The 26,662-nt window shown below is 36.9% G+C and overlaps 1 protein-coding gene across 4 annotated transcripts in view; it reads left to right on the forward strand.

Annotated features, from left to right (window-relative positions):
- MYPN (myopalladin) overlaps window positions 1–26,662 on the forward strand; it is a 71,064-nt gene that overhangs the window by 14,326 nt on the left and 30,076 nt on the right. For 3 of the 4 annotated variants that reach the window (XM_010714270.4, XM_085229106.1, XM_010714268.4), the window contains 7 exons: window positions 9,687–10,604; window positions 19,788–19,963; window positions 21,569–21,620; window positions 23,269–23,416; window positions 24,829–24,900; window positions 25,109–25,250; window positions 26,148–26,171. In XM_010714270.4, the coding sequence (XP_010712572.2) occupies window positions 9,688–10,604; window positions 19,788–19,963; window positions 21,569–21,620; window positions 23,269–23,416; window positions 24,829–24,900; window positions 25,109–25,250; window positions 26,148–26,171 (1,531 nt within the window). In that variant the 5' untranslated portion in view covers window position 9,687. Of the gene's footprint in view, window positions 1–8,561; window positions 8,739–9,686; window positions 10,605–19,787; window positions 19,964–21,568; window positions 21,621–23,268; window positions 23,417–24,828; window positions 24,901–25,108; window positions 25,251–26,147; window positions 26,172–26,662 lie in introns of those variants that run through there. The other variant, XM_085229107.1, reaches the window with a different exon arrangement.

Here is a 26,662-nt window from a genome sequence, read left to right on the forward strand (position 1 = left end):
AAAGGCTACAAAATTGAACAATAGGAAGCATGTTAGTTCCCATAGCTGAGCAGTATGAATGCAATATAATATTTGACTACATTTATAGTCAACTTAGGAGATAGGTTTTATATTTGACAGACTATCATGGAGAAAGAAATGCGTTCTGTGCTGTTTTGCTATTCCTATGCACTCGCTGGAGATTTTACAATATGTCTTGCTGTGCTATTGAAGAAGCTGTTTCTTATCAACAGCTACTAAGAATTAGATATCTGGTTGTGTTTGTAAATAAATATAAGATTAAGATGACTTGTTAAAAGTGTACACAGAACTATAAGAGCAGTTGGACAGTACACCCTAAATTGCCATCAAATTAACTGGCCAAAAAAAAGTTTACTTTGCTGTACTTGTTTTCATAAACAATAATATTCTGAATATGGGCAAATTAATCCACTTAAGTCTCATTTAAAGCATAATAGTTTATAATTATGATTGAAAAGTGGAAGTTTTTATGTTACAATGCTCTGACTGGTAAAAAAAACATAAAAAGACAGAACAGCAGATAAAAAATACAAAGACAGTTTGAAAAAAAAGAAAGACAACTGGGCCTTGTTAGATAAACTGCAACTGGATTTCTTTTGTGCCTCAGTTAAGGCTTTAGTTCCCTTTTTCACTACAGCCAATATTTATATGAAAACTGAATGGCATCCTAAAAACAAAACAGCCAGTAGATTTGAAATCACCAGACACAAGGCACATCTATTTTGTTTGCATACCATTGCTTTTCAGGGCTTTTCTTTGTCCAGTTTGTGCTTATTCAGGCTGGCTACACAAGCAATCATTTGTCTTGTCCTCAGATACATGTGCACAATTCCTTTGACATCAGTGCTGTTTACACGCATGGGTAGAATAGAGAAATCTGCTTAGCATTTAAGTTGTGCAAATTCTCATTACAAGCATCTTAGGGAGTGTTGTATTTTGTCAGAGTAGAGTGAGGCTATGCAGTACTCAAATCACTTATTAACTAACAGAGCAAAATAAAACTTTGCAGTAGCCCTCAGCATCATGCATTTCTGGATTTTTGCACTGCTTACACATACTGATAGCAGGAATAATAGAAATGACCTAGTTTTAATCACTGGGGTCACTGTCCGTGAAAGTGGATTTGCAGTTTTAGCCATGAAAGGCTTGCAGTGCAGTGTGACTGTCTGGACCCGGATAAAAGAATACTGTCGCCTGTTTGTTCTATTTTCCATTGTGGACCTTCGCAAGCACGTTCAGCACCAAACTATGGACTTCTGCTCTGTCTTTTTGGGCCTTTTGTATAGACTATTTCTCACATGGGCAATCTCCGAAGGAATTGGGTTGCATATTTAATAAAAACGTGTCCTGTATTACTGGCATTTGAAGTACCACAATCAGAGCTTGTCCTAGCAGCTGTGGCCCTGCCTGCATAGGTCAGTGGGAGAGGAGGATCCCAGGCAGTCCTCAAAGACTACCCTCATCTCTTTTTCTTTTTAACCTTCTAATTTAAAAATCAGATGAAGTTTCTTTCAGTTTCAACTTGACATTGCATGGAGTTTAACAAAGATATTGTTTAATCTTGTAGGTCAGGCAGATTCACTAAGGAGCAAAGAGAATTTGAGGCATGGCTTAAGAATGGGTCTATGTTCTCATTATGAGAACTACTGTACAATGATTCTGTGAACATAAAAGACATCTTTGTGATCAGAGTAAAAAAAAACAAATTTTTTTTCATTATGATAGTATGAAGGAAAGTTGACAAAGTTAGAAGTCTTTGCCTGAGCTTTTTATGTGAAGAAGAGATGGTTATTTTACTGTTCAGAGTGCCCACTACTGCAGCATTGAGGTCATGGGTCAGGTGAAAAAGTATTCAAGGGGATGAATCCAAGTGCACATAGATCTATTGGAGTGTCTTCTGCAGAATTATTTGGAGGTGGGATTAGGTTTAGGTTATCCCATTTCATTTCTAAGTTGATAAATTCCTTTTTTTTTCCTTTTGTGAGCTGTGCAATTATGCTATCAGTAAGAAAAAGAAATTAGGGGCAAAATACAACACATTTCACCTCTCACATTTCTAGCACTATTTGCTCGCAAAACAGATGCTCATAAGTCTTATCAGAATTTTCCTAAAGCAAAATAGGTGCTTGTAAGGCTCCAACATCTGAACATTTTGAGTTGCATTCAAACGTCCATGAATGAAATATTAAACTTCTCCAAACAGGATAAGAGCTGTGTTAAAGGAGACCAACATCACTACAAAAAAAAACAAGGCAGATTCTCCACTAAAGAAATCTAGAGTCTTAAATATTCCAAGCTACAAATCACTTGGATTTGGTTTGATATTATTTACATCATGTTCATTAAAAAAAAAAATCACACTGTGTTATATATGACTATATTTACATTTAATTATTTATATTGTTTAATATAGATTACGTAGAAGTGCATTTAGATAGTAATTCAATTCTATATTCTTCAACTCCCGAGCCATTCAATATTAAAAATAATAAATTTTTTCCTGAATTCTAGAGAATGGATGCTCAATTGCTACATTTTTTCCTCCCTTTAGCTATATATGGGTAGCACTTCTCAAAGTTTAAAGATTTAAATTTGTAAGAATTTTGCACATTACCCAAGAAACAATTAAAACAATTGATTGGCATTTACAAAGAGAGGGGCTGTGAGGCTGGGGTGGGTAATTCTGTTCAAAGCTGCTTCAGGTAAATCCGGGGCAGCTTAAGTGAAGTCACTCTGGATTTGTGCTGCAATGTATCAAGGGAGAAGCTGGCCTATCTAAAGTCCTATTTACAGAAGGGAGCCTGACACTATTCCTTTATTGAACAGAATCAGTAGTACCAATACATCAGCTATAACTAAACATTCTTTAAACTGACGATATTTACATGAAAGCCACGTGCAGCAATATGTGAATATATTTGTTAACACCACACCTGTTAACAAATTAATGTTACAATGAGCAGTATAAAGCCACCAGCCTCTTTCAGCTTGCAATCAAATGAAGCTTTAAGATCTGGAAACTATTAAATGGAAGAAAAAATATTCTTTGAATATTAGCAGGCTGTTCAAAAATACACATGAAGTAGAATATTTCCTAAACACAGACCTGTAGCATGCTTGTTTTTAGGTGTTTTTATTTCTGTTAGAAGCTGTTACACTCTTGGGCATGGAAGATCTCTCCTCATTTTCCATTATTTAACTACAACACTTCACTTACTTGATTCATTACAAGGAATGGAATGCAAAACTACTGTGTCTAAAACAGAAAAGTAAATCATCTTCTTGTACACAGCTTTCTAAATGCAGTGATTAAAAGTACCTTATTCTCACATCCCCAAACACACACAACTGCCAACCTTAGTCCTCAGTTCCAGCCTAACCTTTTATTTTCTAGAGTCTCTATCAGTCCTCCAGCAGCTATCATCGCACATCAACAGACAGCAACCGGAAATGGTGACAAAGGCAACAGCCAAGTGAGAATTCCTGCAAGCACATAAGAATGTGATTGTGATCTTTAAACATGTGGGAGACAGACCTCTTGTGTCGTCTCTTAGCTTGCTTTGCATTGTGCACTCCTACAGTTGAAACACCCATAGGACTATTAGTGCTCAACAGTGGAATGTGTAAATGCAATTTATTTGCAATTAAAATAACTGAAAAAAGGTATAGCCTATAAGATCTGCTAAACTTTCTAGCTTCTGAACAGCAGTGATGGACATGCAGGTCCAGAATCTTGATGTGTAAAGCTCACAGAAGTGCCATTATGCAAAGAAAGAACATTTTGGTGGGTGTTCTGATCCTGGGATTTCATACAAAAGCAGCCACAAAATAATGCTAACTTGAAAAGCCAGAGAGAAGCAAAATATTCCAACTAAAACTATTTTTAACTATAATTGAAAGCCAGAGAAAATGTTTAATTTTATTTTTATTTTTTTGTCATTAAGTCTGCTATTTGTGGATAACTTTTTTTATTATGGTTCAGACACTGTGGCCTTCCAATATTTAAAGGAAGCTTACAAGTATGAGGGAAACAGGCTTTATACACGGGCAGATAGTGACAGCACGAGGGGGAACAGCTCCCTTTTTTTAGGTTAAAGATTTAGGTTAGATATTAAGAGGAAATTCTTCACTCAGAGGACGGTGAGGCACTGGCACTGATGCCCAGAACTGTGGGTGCCCCATCCCTGGAGGTGCACAGTGCCACAGATGGGGCCCTGGGCAGCCTGAGCTGCTGGGGGACAGCCAGCCCACAGCAGGGATTGAGGCTGGGTGGGCTTTGATATCCTTTCCAACCCAAACCATTCTGTAGCTCTATGATGCTATGATAAGTGAAGGAGTGTTTGAAAAGGACATCTTTAGAGCATTAAGCATTCGACACCATTTGTATCCAAACAAAATATAGGATATGCACTCAGATATACCTGTGACTCTCTTCAGTTTTGCTGAGATTTCAGTACCACTATTTTCTTAGGAAAAAACTTCAATTCTTTAGTGATGACTCAGCAATAGGAAACAAAAGAGTACAGCATTCCACTGCACAAGCTCCCTGGGATGATTTTCCTGCCTTCCATATAATGATTTTCAAGCTACACTACTGCCTATACAATCTTTGGAATTTAATTTTACTTCTGCGCGTATTTTATCTTAAAGACCACTTGGCTAATAAAAGAACATTGCTGTAAATGTTCTATGTAGGCTCATAGAAAATCCGAAAGCTTATGCAATTAATTTTCTTGTGGAATCTGATTTAGTGAACCACAAAAGTTGGCGTAGCCAGTTTATGCAGTCAGTTCAAGACATTCTTGGAGGCCTTTCAAGACAATAGGTGCCCAGTGTCACTGCTGTAAGTGTCCTGGAAAAGCAAAAGAAGCTGCCTCCAGTGTATTTGTTTGCTGCTATGGTAATGAAGCAGTTAAAACTGGAGAACTGCTGACTCCTGAAGTCAGTTATCCCATTTTCAATCCTAAGCAGCATCAGTTTATTGCTATTATTCATAACTATTATTCACTACTATTCATAACTAAACATTGCAATTCCTCCCCTTGATAGCAGTTCATAAATAGAGACATTTTTCCAGTTTGCAAAATTCTTAGTGCTTTCATTGACACTACAGATTACTGCTTACTCTATTTGTACTAATATCTGTCCTCCCTACTGATTATTCTTTACAGCTCAAGATAGATACTTGCAGTTATGGTGTACTTGTTGCTTGCCTTGTGATATTGCAGACATGTGCCATGCTCTGACTCACTCCCAGCAATCTGTGCCACTGCTGGGGGAGTATGGGATGATTTTTATGTAGCCACAAAGACACTTCTGTCTCAAAGCCCAATTAGGAAAAAATAAAGGGAAGGCTTGGGGCATATTGATGCCAGTTCCACATCAAAATCTAAACAATACAAACAGTCCAGGAAAGAGAAAGACTGGATTCAAGCCCAGGTCTTAACTTTGGAGCTTAGATACTTATTTTGACTACATAAAGCCTGCATTATTCTTGTATTAATCAAACCTGTAATAGCATAGTTTTCTTCTGGTTATATATTTTTGCTCACTGGAAAGACAGTCCACATATGTATTTTAGAAAATATATTGAATTTGGCCCTACTGCTATCTGCCCCCCAGACCTTGTCAGGTTGTATGCTTGGTTCATTTCAAACAAAGCCAGTTTCCATCAGCTGTGAAATCTGAATGGCCTCAGTCTACCCAGTGCTTCTTTCCACCATCAGACTTCTGTACTGCTTGAGGAGAAGAACTCCTTTTGGGGTGGGAAGAAAAGGACAGAAACTGGGCATCTTGCAAGGCATGCTTGTAACTGGATTGTCTGTCAGTCTCACAGCAACATCAGAAATATCACATCATTCAAAATGTCCTAAAACTTCAGCAATAGCAAAGCACTGCTTCAAAGTGCTACATTTGACTAGTACCCAACTTCTCCCTTACTAAAAATAGAACTTAAAATTGTCTTCTACACAAGCTGAAAATAGAGAAGAGTTAGTTATATTCTGACCCCGAGCTAAATAAAAAAAAAAAACACAACAAACCACAAAACCTACCACCAAGGCTCTCTAAGCACTAAGAATTTGGCATCAGATTTGTTTTCATCAATATCTTGCTTCCCAGCACCAGAAGGAGCAGTCTGCTCTTTTCTACCCCTGTTCTAATGGATATTAGGAAGTCGTTCCAGCTGATTTCCTGGGGAACTGTTTGTTTTCTTCCACTCATATCTGCTCAGCTGTCCTCAGATGGGCAGAGACAAGTTTGAAACAGTGATTTGTTCATTTGCTTCCTACATGCCCTCTCAGAACTGTGACAGACAAATGATTTTGCTCTGCCACATATGGCTGCTCTGTCTAGCCTGGTCACATGAACAGAAGATGCTTTGTCCAATTGTATTACAACTAGTCTAAATGAGCCATCAGTGTAAGGAAGTTTTTATTTGATTACTTTCATTTCCTTTATCATTTTATATTTTCATCAGCTACAGTATTCACAATTTTGTTATTTTGCAGAAATTTACATCTCTTTTTCCTCCTTTGGCTATCAGACACTTGCTTATTCACTATACTTTTTCACAATCTTGAATTATAAAACTATTTTTCCAAACCAAAAACATGTGCTTTGAGAGTGTCTCCCCATACTGCAGTAACAGCCCTTAAGAAAATTAGCAGAAACTATTTCATGTTTCAATACCTTGTTCAATGAATAGGAGACATACAAGACCCAAAACAAAGTCTCAACTGTACGGAGTGAACAGTTGCTTTACTATGGCTAAGTGCAGAAAAGCTGCAGGGTGCTTAACAACCTCTGTTGAAATAGACATAACCCCTACATGAGAAATTAATTAAAGCAATATCTTTACAGCAGAGGAAGATGAAACCCTGTGTAGACAGATGATGTTTATAAACTCAATCAATAACATTAATGCAGAAGTTCTTTACTTGATTTCAGCAGGTTTTGACCACACATTTGCATTTCCTCTGTAGACTTTCCACTGTTCACTAAGGAACTGCATAGCCCTTCCTCAGCTCTAATGACATTTACAGACTCTGGAGATCAAATTACAACATGCCATCCTGAAATGGTTCAGAAAGAGTAGCCAAGAAAACTAGCAAGCTAAATTTTGCAATTACATTATACCTCTCCAGCCTCGTAAAATACAACCTTCAGCTGCAGCATCTAAAAGTACACAAAGATACCTACAGCTAGATGTTTCCATTCAGCCATTGCCACACACAGAGGTCAGTGCGGAGCCATGTCCTTCCAGAGGAATGTAGAGTGTACTTCCTATGACATCCTACTAGAAGTACACACTGCTCTCTTTTTTTTCAGGCTAAAACAGCTGTATGGTGCAGAGAAAAGAGCTGGCTATGACTCTGTTTCTTTCCCTCTGTTTTTAAGTAGAAGGCAGCACATGGGAAGCAGTTCAAAAGCCAGTTTGGTCCTTCATCACTGCTAAACTCTATGTCTGCCATTCATTCAGCAAGGATGAAGTGCAAGCAAGGTTTGCCTCCCAAGCTACGAACTCCTTACGTTAGAAGGCATTTAAACACTTCAGAGCTGAAACCATAGGTTTAGCTTTGACCTTTACGGTACAAAGTGTGCAATCAGCATATAAACAAGATAATATAACCCTTTAAAAACATTCAGCTACAGTAAGGTTGCACAGCTGTTTAAGAAGTAAAAGCTGAGCAAGCAAAAGTGGTCCCCATAGAACTGGAACTGTATGCCTTAGGGAAACCTCTTTGTTCTCCGATGAGGTTATATTACATACCCTATCCAGTCATGAAACAGCTTATAGCATTACCTCATGTGGGTTTCCCAAATCAGTGTTCTCTTATGCACCACAGCTTCACTTCAACTGTGCCAGATAATCTAACACCAAGCATTTGATCAGTATTGCACATCCCAGCTCAGTTGCAAGAGTGAGGCAGGTGTTGCTTTACAGCTGGAATTTGCACTGGGGACTAGATGGGTTATTTAGAAGTATATAATTTATACAGTATTTGAATTATAGTTTTTCCTATAGGCACAAACTTATCAATATGATCAGGTGCCTTTATTGTCTTACTGATTTTGATTGTTTCATATTACCAAAACAATGAAATCAATACAAACTAAAATGTTAAATATTTACATAGGAAATAGAACTTCATCACAACAAATTGTGCATCAGCCAGAGGGTTTTAGGTCTCAAAACACACATCAGAATACAGAAGCTTTATGATCATTCACTGATGAATACAAGAAGTGTAAATAGAAGCTTTCCTTTTTATAAATAAGGAAGAAGGGTTATTTTTCATTGTCCTGGAACAGATACTGTATCAGTACAAGATACTGCAACCTCATTTGCTTTTTACCATCACTTTTCCAGGGACAACTGTTCCTCTAACAGAACAGAAAGCCTTTTACAACAGAGATACCTTTTTTACTTCTCTTTCACTGGCAACTTAGGCTGTCACATAAGGCTATGACTGGAAATGACTGAGGAAGTGCATACACAATTCCCCTTTCTTGATGCCACTACAGGAACAGAACCTGCAGTGTGACAAAGCAGATACCTTGGAGTAGGAGTATTAGAAACCACCACAGCAAGGCTTGCCAGGCCACAGATGAAGAGATCCTGAAAGAGATACCGTGCATTGCCCATGTTCTGAGGGACAGATTCTGCAAAAACTCATGCATTTGTTTCAGCATTTGTGAGATGTCAGCTCTGAAAGGTTATGAACATATTTATTTTTCTCCATATTTAAGCCACCGTAAAATTAGCACATTAATAAGATATCTGAATCACTCTATATTTAAAATAGCTCTTACATAAATAAAAAGTATAATATGCAGAAGAACTGAATTAGGTATTAAAAGGAATGACCTAGCTTCACTTATCAGGAATGCAGGTTAAAAATGGACTTCATCTTCTCATCTGTGGTACATTTTTTTTCAAAATCTGAATGACCTCAGATAATGATTTTAAAGACCTATAGTACAAATTATGTTTGTATTGAATAATGACAAAATTCTCTACTTTATTTGAAATAGATAGCTTATTAGAAATAATGTTTAATTTAAGAAGGCATAGTACATTTAACATCATTATTGTTTCCTATAATGCAATATCTTTAAGAATTTTAAATGAAAAAATGTCATTATAGAATATATTTGTTCCTCTCTCCCCTCCGTCTTCCTTCCCCTCATCCCTCACATGTTTTTTGAGGATTCATTTACTTACTACTTCAGTGTCTTGAAAGCTAAAATTAAACTTAATTTAAAAGTACTTTGTTCCTCCACAACTCTCAGTCCTTGAAATAGCCAGCATTTAATCTATCTGATGAGGTTGTTTCTAAACTCACACATGAGCGATGTGAAAGATTTGACACTGAAACATAGTCAATAACTCTATAATTGAAGTTTTGCCTAGAACAGCGTATAAATTATCAAGCAATACAACAGCAATTCAAGGCTACCATGGTAGAAAGTTATAAATGATGGATTCCTCTGTGCAAAGGTGATAGTATCTGGCAGCATGTACTGAAACAAGCCTTTAAAAGAAGGCCAGTTAATATCTAGCAAACAGTTGCACTTTGAAAATGTGTTCTGCTTCTCAGATTCTGTGCAATCAACAAATTTTCTATTGATAAGGTGGTCCTATTTGTCCTTTTTATTGGCAGCATGCAAGACGACAGTATAGAATCCTCAACTTCAATATCTCAACTTCTGAGAGAAAGTTATTTAGCTGAAACTAAGCATCAAGGGAACAGTGAAAGAAGCAGATCAGAACCAACTTCACATAACTTTCTTTACGGCAACAACTCTGGTGATTCAGATGAGGTACTTGCCCAAGATGATCTTCCAGATCTCTCTGCCTTTTTGAGTCAAGAAGAGTTAAATGAAAGTGTAAACCTAGCAAGACAAGCTATTGATCAGAATCCACTGGAAGCTAAACAGGATGAGCTTCATCTCCCAGATCAACTGAAAAACACTGGAAAAAACAAACAAATGGCCCACTCTACAGCTTTAAAAACATCAGACAATGGCCTGCCTGCAAACTTTTGCCAGGACCGTGCCACAAATATAAAAGGTTCCAAAGGGAGCCCTCAAGATCTAAAGAAACACCTTCCCTCTGAATCAGAATCAAAGAAGGAATTCCTAAACAAGGCAGCAGATTTTATTGAGGAACTTTCTTCACTTTTCAAAGCTCACAACTCTGAAAGAATAAGACCCCGAACCTGCAAAAATTACAGGGGCAAAATTGATTCTAAGAGCTCTAAGTCTGCTCAAAAAGCTAGCTCTAGTCTCTCCAGTACATCAGAAAACAGAGAGAGGCTTTCCATTCCGCTACCTCTAGACTTGGAAAACAAAACAGAGGAAACATTTGAAAAAATAGAAGATCAACTAGCAGAAAACTCGGAATCTATCAACCAAATGACAAGTGCGGAACTAAAAACAGAGTCAGAATCTGCATATTCTGATGAGCCTATTGGACAGCCACCACGCTTCACTCAAAAACTGAAGAGCAGGGAAGTTCCTGAAGGAACCAAAGTGCAATTGGACTGCATTGTGGTAGGAATCCCCGCACCTGAAGTCAGGTAAACACGTTCTGCATAAACATATTGTCATTTTGTTTATCTGTAACAGTAGGTGTATGCCTTACTCTTTTCAGATATTTTAACGCATATATTTCAGGAATCTGTAGCAGAAGTCCCTTAATCTTCATTATTGAAATTGATTACAATGAAGAAATGCTTTCTTTAAATCATAACAAAGAATAGTTACATTTTAAGGCAACGCACTCTTGTGCATATTATTTTCTTAGAGTTTAATAGAACTGTTTTTAAATATTGTATTTCCACAATAGAAAGAAATACTAACTTCTGAGTGAGAAGTTAATGGAAAACAAGACTGTGTGAACTGGCTAATAAAAACACCTGTAACTGATTTGAGATTAAGTGCTTTAGTCTGGAAGAGGGTAGACTGGACAATAGGAAGAAGCTCTTTACCATGAGGGTTGTGAGACAATGGAACAGTTGCCCAGAGTGGTCTTGGGGCCACTTCCCTGGAGGCATTCAAGGCAGTCTGGATGGGGCTATGAGCAACTTGGTCTAGTGGAGGCGTCCCTGCATATAGCAGGGGGTTGGAACTACATGATCTCAGACTTCCCTTCTAATCCAAATCATTCTATGGTTCTATGAGCAAACAGTTTCCTATAGGTCAAAGCCCTCCATAAACGAACAGAAAAGAAAGGAATGCAACTGAGTTATTATGCTACTATCAACAGCTCAGTTCTAAGTCAGATTCTAACAAAATTCTGCCATGAGCTCAGAAAAATTAGTTCTATTCTATCAAGAGCAGGACACATTAATTGGCACATATCCATATTGAATGACTAGCCTGCTAAATCTGACCACTTAGTTTTCACCTTTATCTATGAGGATTTTGAAGGTTAAATAGGTAACATTTGCAAAGATCACTGAAGGTGAAAGGAAGTGTGAAAGAGCTGCATTTTACTCATCGATATCATAAATGAAATGAGAAATAGATTACTCTGCATTTTAAATTTACCTAGACAATTCTCAATCTCAGTGTTTTGAAATCTGAATTTGTTCTCATAGAGAAAATTAGCCAAATTTACCCCTCAGTGACATTGGTGGAATCACATTTCCTTTGATGGGACCGTATCAATACAACATTAAGGAAAATTCTATCCGCTTTCTAGAGAAGTGCAATACTTATTTGCAAGCTACTGTCTGCAGTATCAGAAATAGATTCCTCTATGGGCATTTAGAGCTGCGTCGTTCTTCTAAACACTGAAAAGAACTGTTTGTGTTCAGCATGTAATTAAGGGACTGTGAGTTTCACAGATGGCCCACTTTCTCCAATTGTCAGCTCATTACAACAGTTCTTGTCTTCCTAATATACTCAGACAATGCTGGATACAGGACTGCTGCAGTCAGCGCTATTGTCGGCTTTCCCACCAAACTAACAGGCAACATTATCAAATGAAAAATATTTAATTTTACGAAGATGGAAGCTCCAAAGATTTCTGCAGTAAACAATTCTTGTCTTTCGCTCTCTTGGTTTTCTGGCACATCAGATACTATTTTTCAGAAGGAAGAATATTTTACAACACGTTTTTGAGTCTATAGGAACAAAGATCTATAAATGAGTACTCTTGTATTCACCTGTCTTTAGTTATAGACAATCTTGTCATGAAGAAAAGTTATGATATCTGTAGGATCCCTGAGCTGTGACTAACATCGTTCTACCCCACTAGTGCCTTCATAAGAGTCACACAGGTTCTCAGTCCCTAACACAACTTTGACCCATGGTACCACATAGTTTCTCTTGCCCATGACAGTAATAGGAAGGACTCAATGGTTTGGTTTTAAAAACAGGTATCTGAGCTGAAGTTGAGAAATAACTTATTTGGGAAGAATATGCTTTCTGTCCAAAGTCACTGCTGAAATGAACTTTTTGAGGCATACTTATGGTGGAGTTCATACATTCAGCCCTTAAGTACATAGAGTAGTCTGACCAAAGAAAAAAAAACGGTGCCAGAAAATAGACAGGAAATATATTCCCCAGATATTAGCATGTCTCTCTGAATACAACACTTATAAAGGCTTCGAGACTTATCTGTCTGAGCACTTGCCTTGATAAATCTTTTTGATATTAAAAATGCCTCTAGGATCCTTGGACATGAGCAAAAATTTCTTTTTCTTCTCTCATTCATAATTTACAAAGAGAATAAACAAAATTTTCTCTTATGCATATAGACCTGTATACAAACCCAATCTGGTTTGGGGTTTTTTTTTGTATTTAAAAAAGGTCAACACCAATTTACTTGTTTATAGGAGCATACTTTGGTGCACAGTACTAATAAGTGTTTCTCCAGAAAGCCACAAAATCATCCTTTCAAAAGGATGTTATACCCACGCCTTTGACGCATACATAAAAATGAAAAGGTATTCATGCCTTCTAAGTTGGGTGTCAAACAAGTATCTGAATTAGAAGCTGACACTATAAAGTTACTGAAACCTCACAAGGGCAAATCAGAGAATCCAAGAAAAGTGACTCATTCTATGGAGTACCCATGGATATGCAGAATGCTTACCCACCTAACTCAGGCAGCATTCAATTCCATGGAATTGAATTTTTGTCCCATCAAAACATAAGGTTTTCCACTGAAATTTGTTTCACTGTTTAATTTTATTTTAAATAATAATCTACATAAGTGCATGACAGTCAATATGGGAGCTGCTACATTTTCATAGAACAGGTATCTGTCAGAGTTGTCCAAGGATAATATACTGCTGTCAGGCGTTGTACTTCTCCGTCACAAGTGTGTACATGGTTTACTGGCCCTTGCTTGTAAGAAGGGTAGGGTTTTTGAAGAACAGAGAAGATCAGAAGGGAAGGAATACCTTACTAGGGATATGGACACACAGACAAGATACTGGAGAATACAAAACATTTATCTACCAGTTGCATTAACTGCTCCACTGAATGCTCCTACTGTGAAGTGACAGAAGGCATTCAGTGCAGCATGTTAGGGCATGAGGGTTTGAGTGCACGACAAAAAACAGAGGTTATTTCGGAATTAAACACTCACATGCTGAAGTCCCAGCACCAAGGTAAATAGAGACATGGAGAAAAAATTCCCATAGAGAAAGCAAGTCCCAAGCAGTCAAGCTCAAGAAAAACATCAGGTTTCATTTCACAGTTTCACAATTCAAACTAACAAATGAAAGATTTACCACAAAAGGGTGCAAGTATAAACCTTTTTTGTCTGTGTGTGTATGCATGTGTTGTCAGCTGGGAGAAAGCTGGGAACGGTAGCTGATCATAATCATCTGTTATCAAGATTTGTCCTGTTCATCCAAGATTCTTTCAACTCCACCCATGTGTAGGAGTTACACAAAGAATGAGTGTAAAAAAGTCATTTGCATGAGTAATACATATTCATGTACTTTCTGTCATCATAGCCTTTTTAATCACTGCTACAAGAGGAAAACAGAAAATGTAACAAATTCTGGGGTATGTGTTCCATTAATCACTGAGACTCTGAATGCATGTTTCTTCACTAAAAATAGTGCTCATCTTTAATCTGCTGTGTAGAGCTCCCAAAACAGTGATGAAAGCATCTTGTTGGCCATAGCTGTGGAAGCTGTGAAGCTGTGCTCACAGCTGGCAACTGCCCTGCTTTTGGAGTTACAGTTTTCTGAGGTTTGTGGTAAATTAGTTTGGTATGCATGAAGCGGTGCAAGAAGAGAAGAATTCTAATAGATAAGCCAGACATACAAAAGTCAGTAGACTTAGGAATTCAGTAGTTAGCAAGGTGGCAAACCGATGAGAGAAAGCTAAATGGTGGCTGGTTCTGAAGTATGATTTCTTCTTTCCTCCATCTAGCTGAATGCCACAAAAAAAAGGAATAAGTATTCCTTGGACATTTGTGCTATTTCATATTTCTTGTGTCCTGGGACTTTCACTGGACTTCTGTGTCACAAAAATGAATCCCAAGTTACTCATAATACTTGTAACATTTACACTTATAATGTTGTAGTGGTATTTTGGGAACCCAGTGCAGTGTGAAACAAGAAGATTCAGCAAGCTCTACAGTACTATTTCTCAGTCACCACCTGTAGAAATCATGTAGCTAAACTGTAATGGTAATTATGAGGGAGGAAATCAGAGAGAGGAGATTTAGAGAGAAGCTGATCGCAAGAATGGATGGGACTAGAAAGTATAATAAGCATTCAGATACCACACTTGAAAGCGTACAAAAACAAGTGGATGACATTAAAACTGTAAGTTCCTTTCATGATGGATCAGGGTCAAAATATCATTGGCAGTGATAGAGCTATATAACTTACAGACTTGGTGGGTAGCTGTCTAGTGCATGAGAGCTCACGAAGGGACAGAAAATTGGATGGAGGAACAAGAGGAGAAACTGGAAACTGATAGAAGTACCACTGTACAGAAAGCTAAAACCTTCCTGAATTAATCCAGATAGACACATCCAATTACTTTTAAGATAACTCAGCTTAATTTAATGAGCTATTACGGTAGAGGAAGACAGTTCGAGACTATCTATCTAGAAAGAAGTTTCAATTAAATGTTAGCCTTTTTCAGTATCATCAGTTGAATGCAGTGACACAGAAGAGACTAACAAAGACTGATACTATGGTATAAAGGCCTGCAGCTGGTACAAACATTAGCTCACATCTAAAGAGCACTACTACAATTACTGTTAGATTACAGACTATAATGCAGGTAAGGAATAAGTATTTAAGAGTCATGTGTAGCATATTTGCTCCTTCCATTGCTGCCTTGTATAGCTCTGTTTCTTTATGAGTAATGATAGGTATGATAGTCACCTCTTTCCATGAGGCAAGCACTCCTTATTTTCTCAAGCTCAGAGGTGCCTACATTTTTCCAAACTGTTTGGCACATCACTCTTAGGTTAATTTTATTTATGAATCACACTGCATGGCATACACAGCCATCCTGGAAGTGTCATGAGGATTTAAAAGTTCTAAAAACAGGCTGTATGTCATAAGGTTTCCATGAAAGCATTCTTTAACATAGGCATACAAAGCTTAAAAAGTGTATTTTAATGCTGCTTTGTTTGAGACTAGATCTGTAGCCAATTGCAGATTTTTAAGATTCCGGAGTCACATCAGATTGACTAATTTCTTTTTCCTGGCTGCCAAATGAAACCATTTATCTGTTTAAATGCTCAAAACCTAGAGAACTAAACTTCTCTTACACAGAACTCCAATCAAGTAGATGGATTAATACTTAGGATGACTTTAGCACAGCAGATGACACTGCTTGTGCTTCATGTGAATCTGCGTTGTATGATGAAGCTATCACTACAATTTGTGGCAGGAATGAAATGTCAGTGACAGAGAATATTGCTACTTCAGTCATGCCACGTATCTCAATGTCAGAATTCCCTTTGTAACTGACATTTAATTGCTACCATGCACAACATTTTTAATCATAAGAATAAAATAAAAATGTTAATAAGCGAAGAATATATATGGCCACACCAAAGGTTTACCTAAGGCCTAGTTTTATAAGAGCGAATTGCTATTCACCTCTAAGAACTGAAAACAAATAACATAGTTAGCACACAATCAAATTAAAAATAATTTCACACTGTGGTGAAGATAGTATCTAAAGAACACACTGCATAGGAGAACAAAATCCAGATGTGAAACAAATTAAACGCTGAAGTTTTAAATCACTTTTGTTGCAAATTTTGGAATCAAAGGGAAAAAATAAATTTTAAAAAATAAATCATTCTTCATCATTTGCATGAGTCTCTTGAAGGAATATACTACTTATATACTACTAACATTACTGCAGGAAATAACTTACACGTTGTGTTTAATTTTGTTTAAAGGAATTTAGAATTTGCCTCACAAAGTCATGCACTACAGACTTATCTCTACACTAACAGCTGGAAAAGCTCATCAGGAAGAACACAAAGTTCTTATACCTTAGTGATGATTGTATCACAGCATTGCATGTGTTTTGCATTATGGGTCACTTGATTGAGGAACTACGTTTGGGTGGACACAAAAATATAATATTGTACTATGTAAGTTATTTTAATGTTCTGAAAAGATGCTGCTAAAATGAAATCATATTCTATAACGCGGGTATTCTCTTTGATAGTTTTTCGCATCTGCTAAAATTAACATGCTAAAACAAGACTACATTGTAAGGAAGAGGAATGAGGTAGATATATAAAAAGACGTGAGTAAGCGCCATGACTCAGCTCCCAAACATATACAGTTGCCTACATGAATTACCCTTCTAAAAGTCTGCTTGTACATCCAAGCACACAATATGTGCTTGCAGTAACTCAACTGTGTATGAGCATTAAGTTTTCTCTTCTGAAAACATAAACATTGCCAATTATCACCAATTGCAAATCTTAAAAAGAACAGAAAAATAAATCATGTTTTATACAGAATTTAAAAAAAATCCTTTGAGGATCATAGGAATCCTATATAATTTCCTAGTCTGGAATCTAAAAATGGCACTAATCAATTTCAAAGTATCTGGTTAATCAGTTCTCTGATGCACATTACTGCATTTCTCCCTTGGGACTGCTAAAAATTTCCTCTACTTATTCACAGCTGCCAGAGTTATTCTTTTATCCCAGGCATTAGAAGTTTGTGTTCTGAATGACAAGGGCCTGCATTTCATCTCCACTATGAGCTGCTATGTCTGTCTTACAAGTTTGTAAGGGCATCACAGAACAGATAAGCAAAGGTAATACTCCTGGGGAGCTAGTCAAGAAGAAAGCTTTATCTAATTACTTAGGACAAAGACTGCAGCTGTAGCCACCAGACTGTCCCACCCCTTCTTTTACGGTTACTTGCAGGTATCAGAAGTGGCATAGAAGAGAATTTGTATAGTTCAGTTATCCTAGATCCGCATGTCCAGTGCTCTTGTGCAAACCCACTTTCAGCAGACCAGACCAGGGACAAATGGGCCCACAAAGACATTTGAACCTATCATCCTTTCTTCACTGAGAGGCTTCCAGGAAAAAAGTGAACATTAAGATGGTAACATTTTAAAGTAATGCTGCCAGTATCTGCAGAGCTTGCCTATCAGAGCACTATAGGCTCAAATGGAAGACAACTGGGTAACCTCGGCTGAAGTTCTCTGTGTAAAGCAGCACCAGTTTCACTTTGGTAAAACCCTGCAGAAGGATTTAGATATGTATTTTATTGTAGTGAATCTGTACTTCAGCTGTGAAATGTCATGAAAGAGAGATAGGGCATTTCACACCCTACTGATATATGATGATATTTCTACATATCTGCCTGCTGCAGTCAGAAACATCAATTTCACAAAAATTGTTTTATTAGAAGAACTTTCATTTCTCATTACAGTGGAAGCTTGTAAAAGAAGATAAGCAGGCAAATGTAAACACAAAACAAGACTTTTAAGTTTTAGCTGTATCTATAGCGGATTGTCTTTCTAAATTATATTAAGCAGTATAATTCATTCTACAGTTCAGGAGATTCCCACCATAACAGGTGGACATGCACAGTTTCCAGGCTGTCAGTGAACTGTACAGCTACAGATTACAGTAGCATGCAACTTGAGGTGGACTGGGGAATACCCTGCCTACTTTAAGAAAGCCATGTTGGGTGGCTGATGTTGATGGTGCACAAATAGTACAGTTTACTTCTTATCTAATCACTATTTAAGTTCCAGTTCTGTACTCCTTTATACCTTTAAGGCTCCTTTTTCCAACTGTAAAATATGCCGCTATTAAGTTCTGGTTTTCCACACTATGGACTTCCTTATAGCTTTTTTCTTTTATCCCCAGCATATTCATTTGGGTTTTTTTTCATGCACAATTTGCATCACAAACTGCCATAAAAAGTTATTTCCAAGAGGTGAATGTAACTAACTGGTTAAACAAATTTGTGTTTTTTAATATACCTAAGGTGGAATTGTACCAAAACAATTTACAGCATGAGCTTGAAAATAGGAAATATTACAATTTAGTATTCAAAATATCCTTAGTCTTTCTTCAGCAAATCCTATTTGGTGCAGAATCGTAAATGCATTTCTCATTGCTTTGACAGCATCTCAGAGGGGCTTTTTAAGTTTAGCTATTTGTTTAAAAACAGCTGTATTGCTGAACATCATCCCAACCTTTTAACTTTGGATTCCTATACATAGTACTTTTTCTATAAAACCTAGGTTGTCCTATAAAATTTGAGTCTGGTTCTGCAAACCCACATGGTTTTTCTCCTTTTGTTATGCATTTTCCATTTTATCAAGCAATAATAATCAGGACTGTTCTCCCCTGCTGTTAGTTCTCATAAATTGAGCTGATGGTTTCTGTCATTAACACATCTCAATGAGCTGCCTGTTCGGGTGCTGCTTTTCCTTTTCCTTGGGCTCCTACATTTGCCGAAACCACTCTTCTGAAAACTGAGGGAGTTAAGAGCACTTAGGAAAGTCTTAGATGAGAATGTGAAGTCTCTAAAGGGCCCAAAACACTTGTGGATATTTAGCTGGGTTTCAAAAAGAAATACAGCAGTGTCATGCAGAAAGAATTCAGAATCCAGATTTCTTACTGCTATTGCCCTGTAAGGAAGTATCACCATATTTTAACAGATCACTTCTCTTTCAATATTTATGTGCTTTTCTACTAAAAGCAGATTTTCTTAACTATTTCACAAAATGAAGAGTAATATGAAATTTTCTGTGAGTGACGTTCTGAGACAACATGAACTTTGGAATCACAAATTCAAAGGAATTTGTTTCTTTAAGGATTGTTTTGTGGGTTTTTTGTTTTTGGTTTTGTTTTTTTTTTGTTTTTTTTTTGTTTTTGTTTTTGCTACACTTTAAGCTACAACACAGATCTGAATGTACCTTAAAAGAATTCAGAGCTGGACTGATAGTGTTCCAACCTCATAGCTTCCTTTTCTTCCACCCTATTACTGAATTCTATAAATCAGGAAAAATACATCCCTTATATAAACTAGTTTGTTAGTATGTTTAAAATACTGCAAAGAAAGGAGCTCTATTATTTGCTGTACCTGAATATTGTGAAAACCATAAATATTTTATTATTATGACTGTTGATCCAGCTTGCCTGCAGTACTCTGTTGGAACCTTCAGGCTAAAAACCACCCATTTTATCATCAGAAAGACTTCCAGTGTTGTTATTCTTGTTACCAAGTTGCTTTTACTGATAAAACCAAATTTATTTATTTATTACCTTGCAGGTGGTACTGTGAAGGCAAGGAGCTTGAAAATTCGCCAGACATTCAAATTATCCAGACAGGTGATCGACACTCACTGGTAATTGTTGAAGCTTTTGAGGAGGATACAGGACGTTACTCGTGCTTTGCTTCAAATATCTATGGAACAGACTCCACATCTGCAGAGATTTACATAGAAGGTAACATTATAAGTTGTTTCAGAAATGGTTGCTGAAATAAGTAATACAGAATTAAGATAAAATTATGCATTTTGTATGCTACCTGCTTATTAGAATTATCACAAAAATACACAGAAGTCATTTCAGTCACTACTAACATACTTAGTGTCTGTGTAAAACATCTTTCATATAATTGATTAATCTTATGATTTTATTATGTTGCTTCCCAGAGATTTTATATATTTCATTGCACGATCAAAGTCTAAAAACATTGAAATTCCAATACCAACAGATGTTTTCTGCATGTGGTTATTCTAAATAAAAGAAATCTCAATTTTGTTTGTAATTTTAATCAGCCCCACTTCCCTAGAGTCATTGTTGTAGACTGAATATAGGATAGCTCGTCAGAGCTAGTCTTTTTCCACAAGAAAAATTTTAAAGTAGCTCAATCCTAACCTGTTATTGGGATGCTGTAACCAAAATGATAAAGTACACAGCAGCAATTGGTTCTTTTACCTGCACAATAGATGCTGTAAACAAAACAAACTATGTCTCTGCAGATTGAAGTCTATTTTTTTTTTCTCCCCTCCTTTTTCTACCTAGCATTTTCTACTACCTTTCCTAAGAAAGGTCTATATGTTATCTCTTTTATAACACCTTTTTGGTAAGGTTTTAGATTATATCCATCACCACATTAAGAGGATTACAAGTTTAAGATAAGCATGTAGAATTTTCCTTTTTTTTTTTTTTTTTGTTTCTCAGACAGATAAATATATTACTATGTGTGACATCACTGACAACAGTGCGACCATTCATAAATTAAGGCACTTACCCCACTTAATACAAGAGTACTTTCACTCTATCATTATTCTTTGTTCCCCTCTCTAATCTGACAGCAAAAGGACGAATCCTTTTTTAGTATCAGCACTGCCCCGACATTAAAGAGAGAAGTCTGTGCTTGGCAGAGGTTTCTTAGTCCTTAACACTGGGGCCAAGGCGTGCTTTTACCTAACTCAGTGGATGCTGGGTGGAAGACATGGCAGATAGAGGTGCTCATTAGCAGAAGCCACAGCAAAAGTGACAATTCCAAAGTCAGTGAAGACTGAATTAGAAGTGTAACATGTCTCAATAAGCCAGCTCTTAGTAAACAGTGCTGATATCTTCTCTAAACTGTGCTACAAGGCACCAATGTATGAACAATAGCTACGATCCCAGGTGTGTTTTTTTCCCCCTCCTTTTCTAACAGGTGCTTGAGAAAAGAAGCTCTTACTTGATCCACAATGGCAATTAAAGACTAATCATAGTAGTGGCATTTTAAATAGAACCTGAGGAGTACTCAGGTATGCATTCACTCACAGATGCTGATTTGCTTATTTCAATTGATCCTCATTCTAAATCTGTTTTATGTCAACAGCAGTTCTGCATCTTGTACTGTATGTAATGAACAGCATGGTTCACTTCCACTGCAACATGATCTTGCATTTTGGCATACCTTTGTAATAAGTACTGATACAACATTCTTTAAATGCTCTACAGGAATTCTTAATACTGGTTTGTATGGTTCTTAGACAAAATTCTCCAAAAACCACACCAAGTGTGTTTTTTTTTCTTTTTGGGTTTTCATAGGAGCCTCTTCTTCTGACTCAGAAGGTGAAACCATCAAAGACGAAATGGATCAGTAAGTTTAAAATAAGTTACATTTCTTTATTTTTTTACAGCTAAAAAAAAAAAACCCACAAGTATAGATATCTCCATTCGTATTTGGCAACTTCTAGGCTTTTATTTGGGCTTTGGTTGTTGTCAGATGTGATCTAAAATCTGGGAAATTGTTTTCTAACTTTTCCTAAACAAAATCCATTCCCTGTGTATTTAAAACCTGATCCAGTGCTAGTCTTTCAAAATCAAAGTCTTTCTGTTAACTGGAAATGGAACCAGACAGGTGAAAAGCCAAAATAGTCACTCTATTTTGAACTCCTTTGAATACACTAATTCAATATCAAATGCTTTATAAAAAGCAAACTTCAATAATATAGACTTATGCACTGTTTTTCCCCCATAATTTATCAAGAATAAAGTATTTTCTTTAAATCAAATACAAAACATTGCAGTATGATTGAATTACTTCATAGTTCTGACATAAAGCGAATCTTATCTTAGGTGATTTTTACCTCAAAGTCATAAAATATACTAGATTGGATTGATTTATGGACTGTGATAAGCTTAGAGGTTTCATATAAAACTTAAGATCAAGAAAATCTCACAGGTTTGGGGATCAACTGCTAAGTTTTTCTGTTGTTCTAGCTCAGAACTTTCCAAGTGTCTCAGGAATAGCAGTTTGTCCTCAATTAACTCGTTAGTGATTAATGTAGTATTGATCCTGTTCCTAATTCTGATCATTATCCTGATTACTTGACAACATCTCTTGAGTCTGCTAACATCATTAAATTTTGAAGTAATGTATCACATTCTTTATTACTTAAGAAAGAACAAGAATGCTGTTCTGACACTGTAGAGAATTGCTGAGAATTCTACTCAAACAGTAGAATTCTGAATGATCAGGCATAGGTATAATCAAGGTGTCTTTTATTTTTGCCTAGTTTCCAGCTCTTACCACATGCATCTGAATACCTTTAATATCTCAGACTACCTCCTAGGATTTGAAGGCTGGCTTTCCTGAAGGGATTTGTGGCGCATTCCAGATTAGTCAGCACATATCTCAAAATGAGATTTATTTATTTATTTATTTATTTATTGAATCTTAGTTCTCTGCATCATTTTACTTCACCAGAAAATGAAAAAGTCAAAATTTTTACTTCCGTGTAGGAACAGACAGAAGAAGTGAATAGTTGTCAACCCATACAGTAACTGTGAATGATTTGTTGGTTGGAAAACACACCCCTCTCTTGTTTGGTTGTTTTTGTTTTGTTTTTAAAACTTTTCAAAGAATTATTGATTCTGTGTCTAAATGGACCACAGTATTTTCATTACCTTATGAGCCCAGATCTGCATACAAACTTAGTGAGCAGTGCAAGAGAAACTGCCATCACCCTTTCACCCAGAGCTGTTAATAGTTTTAAGCTACAGCTGGGCTAACCCAGGCCATTTCATTACATTTGGAGCAAGAAATCTGAGCAAGACAAGTGATTAAAGTATCAGGATATGCAGGCTGATTCTTCCAAAATGAAGTTTACCTGGTTGTACATACCAGAACTCAATCTCAGAAGTGCTGTCAGGGTTGACATGCAGGTGGTACAGACATAACCAAAGGAAATACACATAGCTCTAGCTTCCAGTTAAACAATCTCTTTCTGGTTAATATTACACAGCAACCTAAAGCCAGCTGACACCTCCTTGAAGGTAGCACCTCCTGCTACCAGAGCTGCAACCAAGCCTCAAGAAACTTCCAATGCACCATCAACAGCGGTTCAGCCTGCGTCTGTACCTGTCCAGTCTGTGTCTACGCCCGTTAATCAGGTAGGAGAGGCAATATATTTTGTTTCAAGAATCAAAAGCAAGCTCTTAAAATGGCGCTTAATCCACAGCCTGAGGCTCAGAATCTCAACATTTTCAGCTTCGCTGTTGTACTTCAGCTTTGAACCTTGCAGCCATTTAGTAATTGCATATGCAGACGAGATGTCCAGGCTGCCAGCTAACCTTTACCACCTGGCAAAGGGAAGGGAACCTTTCATCCCTGCGTACAGGCATCTCTGCAGCAGTGAGCAGAAGGAGCAGCTGCTGCTAGCTCAGCCAGCGGCAGAAGCCTGTGTGCACTCCAGCAGGTCAAACACTGCATGCCACGAAGGGCACTTGGAAGCATAAGTCAGCTCACTGGCGTCTTCACATTGCAGACTGACTCAATCACTTTCAATACCAGCAGCCTTTAGTTTTTTCTCTCCCTCTTTCACAGCAGTTTCTCATTAATGTTAGCATGCAGTTATGGGCCTCTTCATTCCAAGCTATCAGAATAATCATAACTGATTTCTTCCTTAATAGGAAAGAAAAGTGATATTTATTTAAAAATGAAACCCATTTAAAAGTTGTTGAAAAGTTGATGAGAAATTTATATTGCCTTTGCAACATTTACAGCCTAGAAATAGGTGGCAATCAGTAAAAAGAGATGGAACAGATGAAGCAATGCAGTTTTACTTTTGACTACAAAGAAAACAAAACTAAGCCTTTGTGATGCATTTTGACAGAAGGATCCTAACTAAGAAATGATTATAATCTCTAAAACTTATTACCACACTCAAGTTTCCTGGCCTGTAAGACACCATGTATAAAATTTGGCTGTGTTCCCTTGAGATGCTGAATCCCTAATTCTGGTGTTCCGGGGAAACTTTCTTTTCTTAATTGAAATAAAATTCTACTAATCAAATTATATAACTAAGTTTTGCAATAGTCAGCAATGGAGCAACATTTATTCACTGCATTGTATGTTTTGCTCTGGAATTCACTCACCAAAATCTCTTTTGTATCATTCCATGAGCATAAAGCACATTTTATACTCTTCAGTGACCATACAATATTTGCCTTGCAATCTGACACTCACCCACCTTTCTTCTTCCTTTCAGAACCTATATTTTCCGTGTTTCTAATATACAGCATCTGAATAATTCTCTCATCTAGGATTTTATAATAGCAATGCTTTTAAAAATTGATGTATTTTTCACTACTCAATCCCAGAAATTATTCAAACTAGAATAAAATTCTTACAGGAAGCCCTCTTCATCTAAAATTCAAGGGGGGCGAGGGGGGAGAGACTGGGGGGTGCCTGAGCCTTTCCATTTTCAAATTATTTAATTAGATTGTAAAGGATGTGTCACATCTCTCCGACATATGGAAAAATCTTTTTTCCTGAACATCATGTGGTATTTTGCAATCTACAGGCTGAAAGCCCCACTAACTATTTGCAAGGATTGGATGGAAGACCTATAGTTGCTGCTCCTGTGTTTACAAAGGTAACTTGTTTCACGATATATTTCATTAACAGATAAATTGTATAGAGAGAAAACTTTTCAGCTTTGAGAGAAAATACAAGAATTATTCTTAAGGCATTTCTTAAGGCATTCAAGCGCTCAAGTCTCTTTATGAAACCTTACTGAAATCAGTATTAGTTCTAGTCCCATAAAACATGTACTGACTGTGTGTATTCATTTTCTTTGTTAGATGTTACAGGATATTTCAGCTTCAGAGGGGCAGCTTGTAGTCTTTGAATGTCGGGTGAAAGGAGCGCCTTCCCCAAAGGTTGAATGGTATAGAGAAGGAACACTGATAGAAGATTCTCCAGATTTTCGGATTTTACAGAAAAGTAGGTTTCTTATAGGCAAGCAACAAAACTGCTAATGTAGGAACACTGGGTTTCTTACTACAATGCTAAGAGCCTTATAAGCCATACTTACAGCAATAAATCTGGGTCCCAGAAGCCAAAACTGTGGATGAATTGAACTGCTGACAGGTAGTATCTGCCTCAGATTCCCTACGCTATTGCACTGTTTTGCCTTCTGCTTTGATCTCCTTTATACTATAATGTCCTTTTCTAACTCAGCCTTAATCCTGCTGTTTCTTTTTCTTTCTGCACTATTTATGTAGAGTTCTGTTGACTATGAAGTGCCTCGTCTTTTGCTTAAGTGCCACTGTACTAGTGCTTGCAGACAGAGGATTGCTTACTTCTCCACAAAAGTAATGTGAGAATGCTAATGTGTACATGTACCTCTTTGCACATAATACATGATTGGTTATAAATATATACTTTTTTCCTTTTCTAATACAGCTGAAAGGTCTGTGGCTTTCACATAAGTCATTAGAATGCTGAAATTGCTAAAATTCAGTAGAAAATTCTTAAATATCACACTAACATCAAATCTAAATGAAAGGCTGTTTTATCATAACTTGATTTCATGTGCCTAATAGCTTCAGAAATCATCAACACACACACAGAAGTAAAACTAAGAATGCAAAAATCTCCTTCTTGCAGAATTTTCTGTTTGTAAGTGCTCAAAGGTGTTCATAACGTAGCATGGATTTGACATACTATTGAGTACAAGGCTTAACTGTCTCTGCCACCCCCTAAACAGAACATTGCTCCAAAGGAAATACTCTGTTATACAGAGACGATTTGGCTGTAGAGGTAGTGTTCAAGAAAAAAAAAATATATTGGCAAAAGAAAATATATTTGATGTACTAATTCTGTTATTCTTCCCTTTAGAACCACGATCTATGGCTGAACCAGGTGAGTACCATCAAGAAGCTCACACTTTATTCACCATATATCACTATGGTGATTTAACCTCACAAAATATTAAATAATTAAACTCTATAATTTAATTAAAGCAATTTCTTAATTTACTCATATCCAATAGCTACTAGTGAGATATATTTAACTACAGAATGTTCTGTAAACATAGAACTTGAATTAATTACATCACTTTTGAAGAAAATGTTTCCATTCTGGTTTGACCCAGTTCTGTCCGAGGGCCTAACCATTACATGCTTACGTGCTGAGGATTAACAACATTAATGTATGAGGGTCCCCTAATCTGAGGTTAAGAAGTACACCAAATGATGTAGGACTGCACTATTTTTATCTGCTTCACCAGTTGGGGATATTGCATCAGATGTTTAGCCATGTCAGCCATTCCCTTTGCTCCCTACCACGGTAATACGAGAGTATCACATCAGGTGTTCCACCCCTGATATCAGCAAATCCTAAAAAAGTGACTG

Source organism: Meleagris gallopavo, chromosome 8 (genome assembly GCF_905368555.1).
Source record: "Meleagris gallopavo chromosome 8, MGAL_WU_HG_1.1, whole genome shotgun sequence".
Classification (NCBI taxonomy): Eukaryota; Metazoa; Chordata; class Aves; order Galliformes; family Phasianidae; genus Meleagris; species Meleagris gallopavo.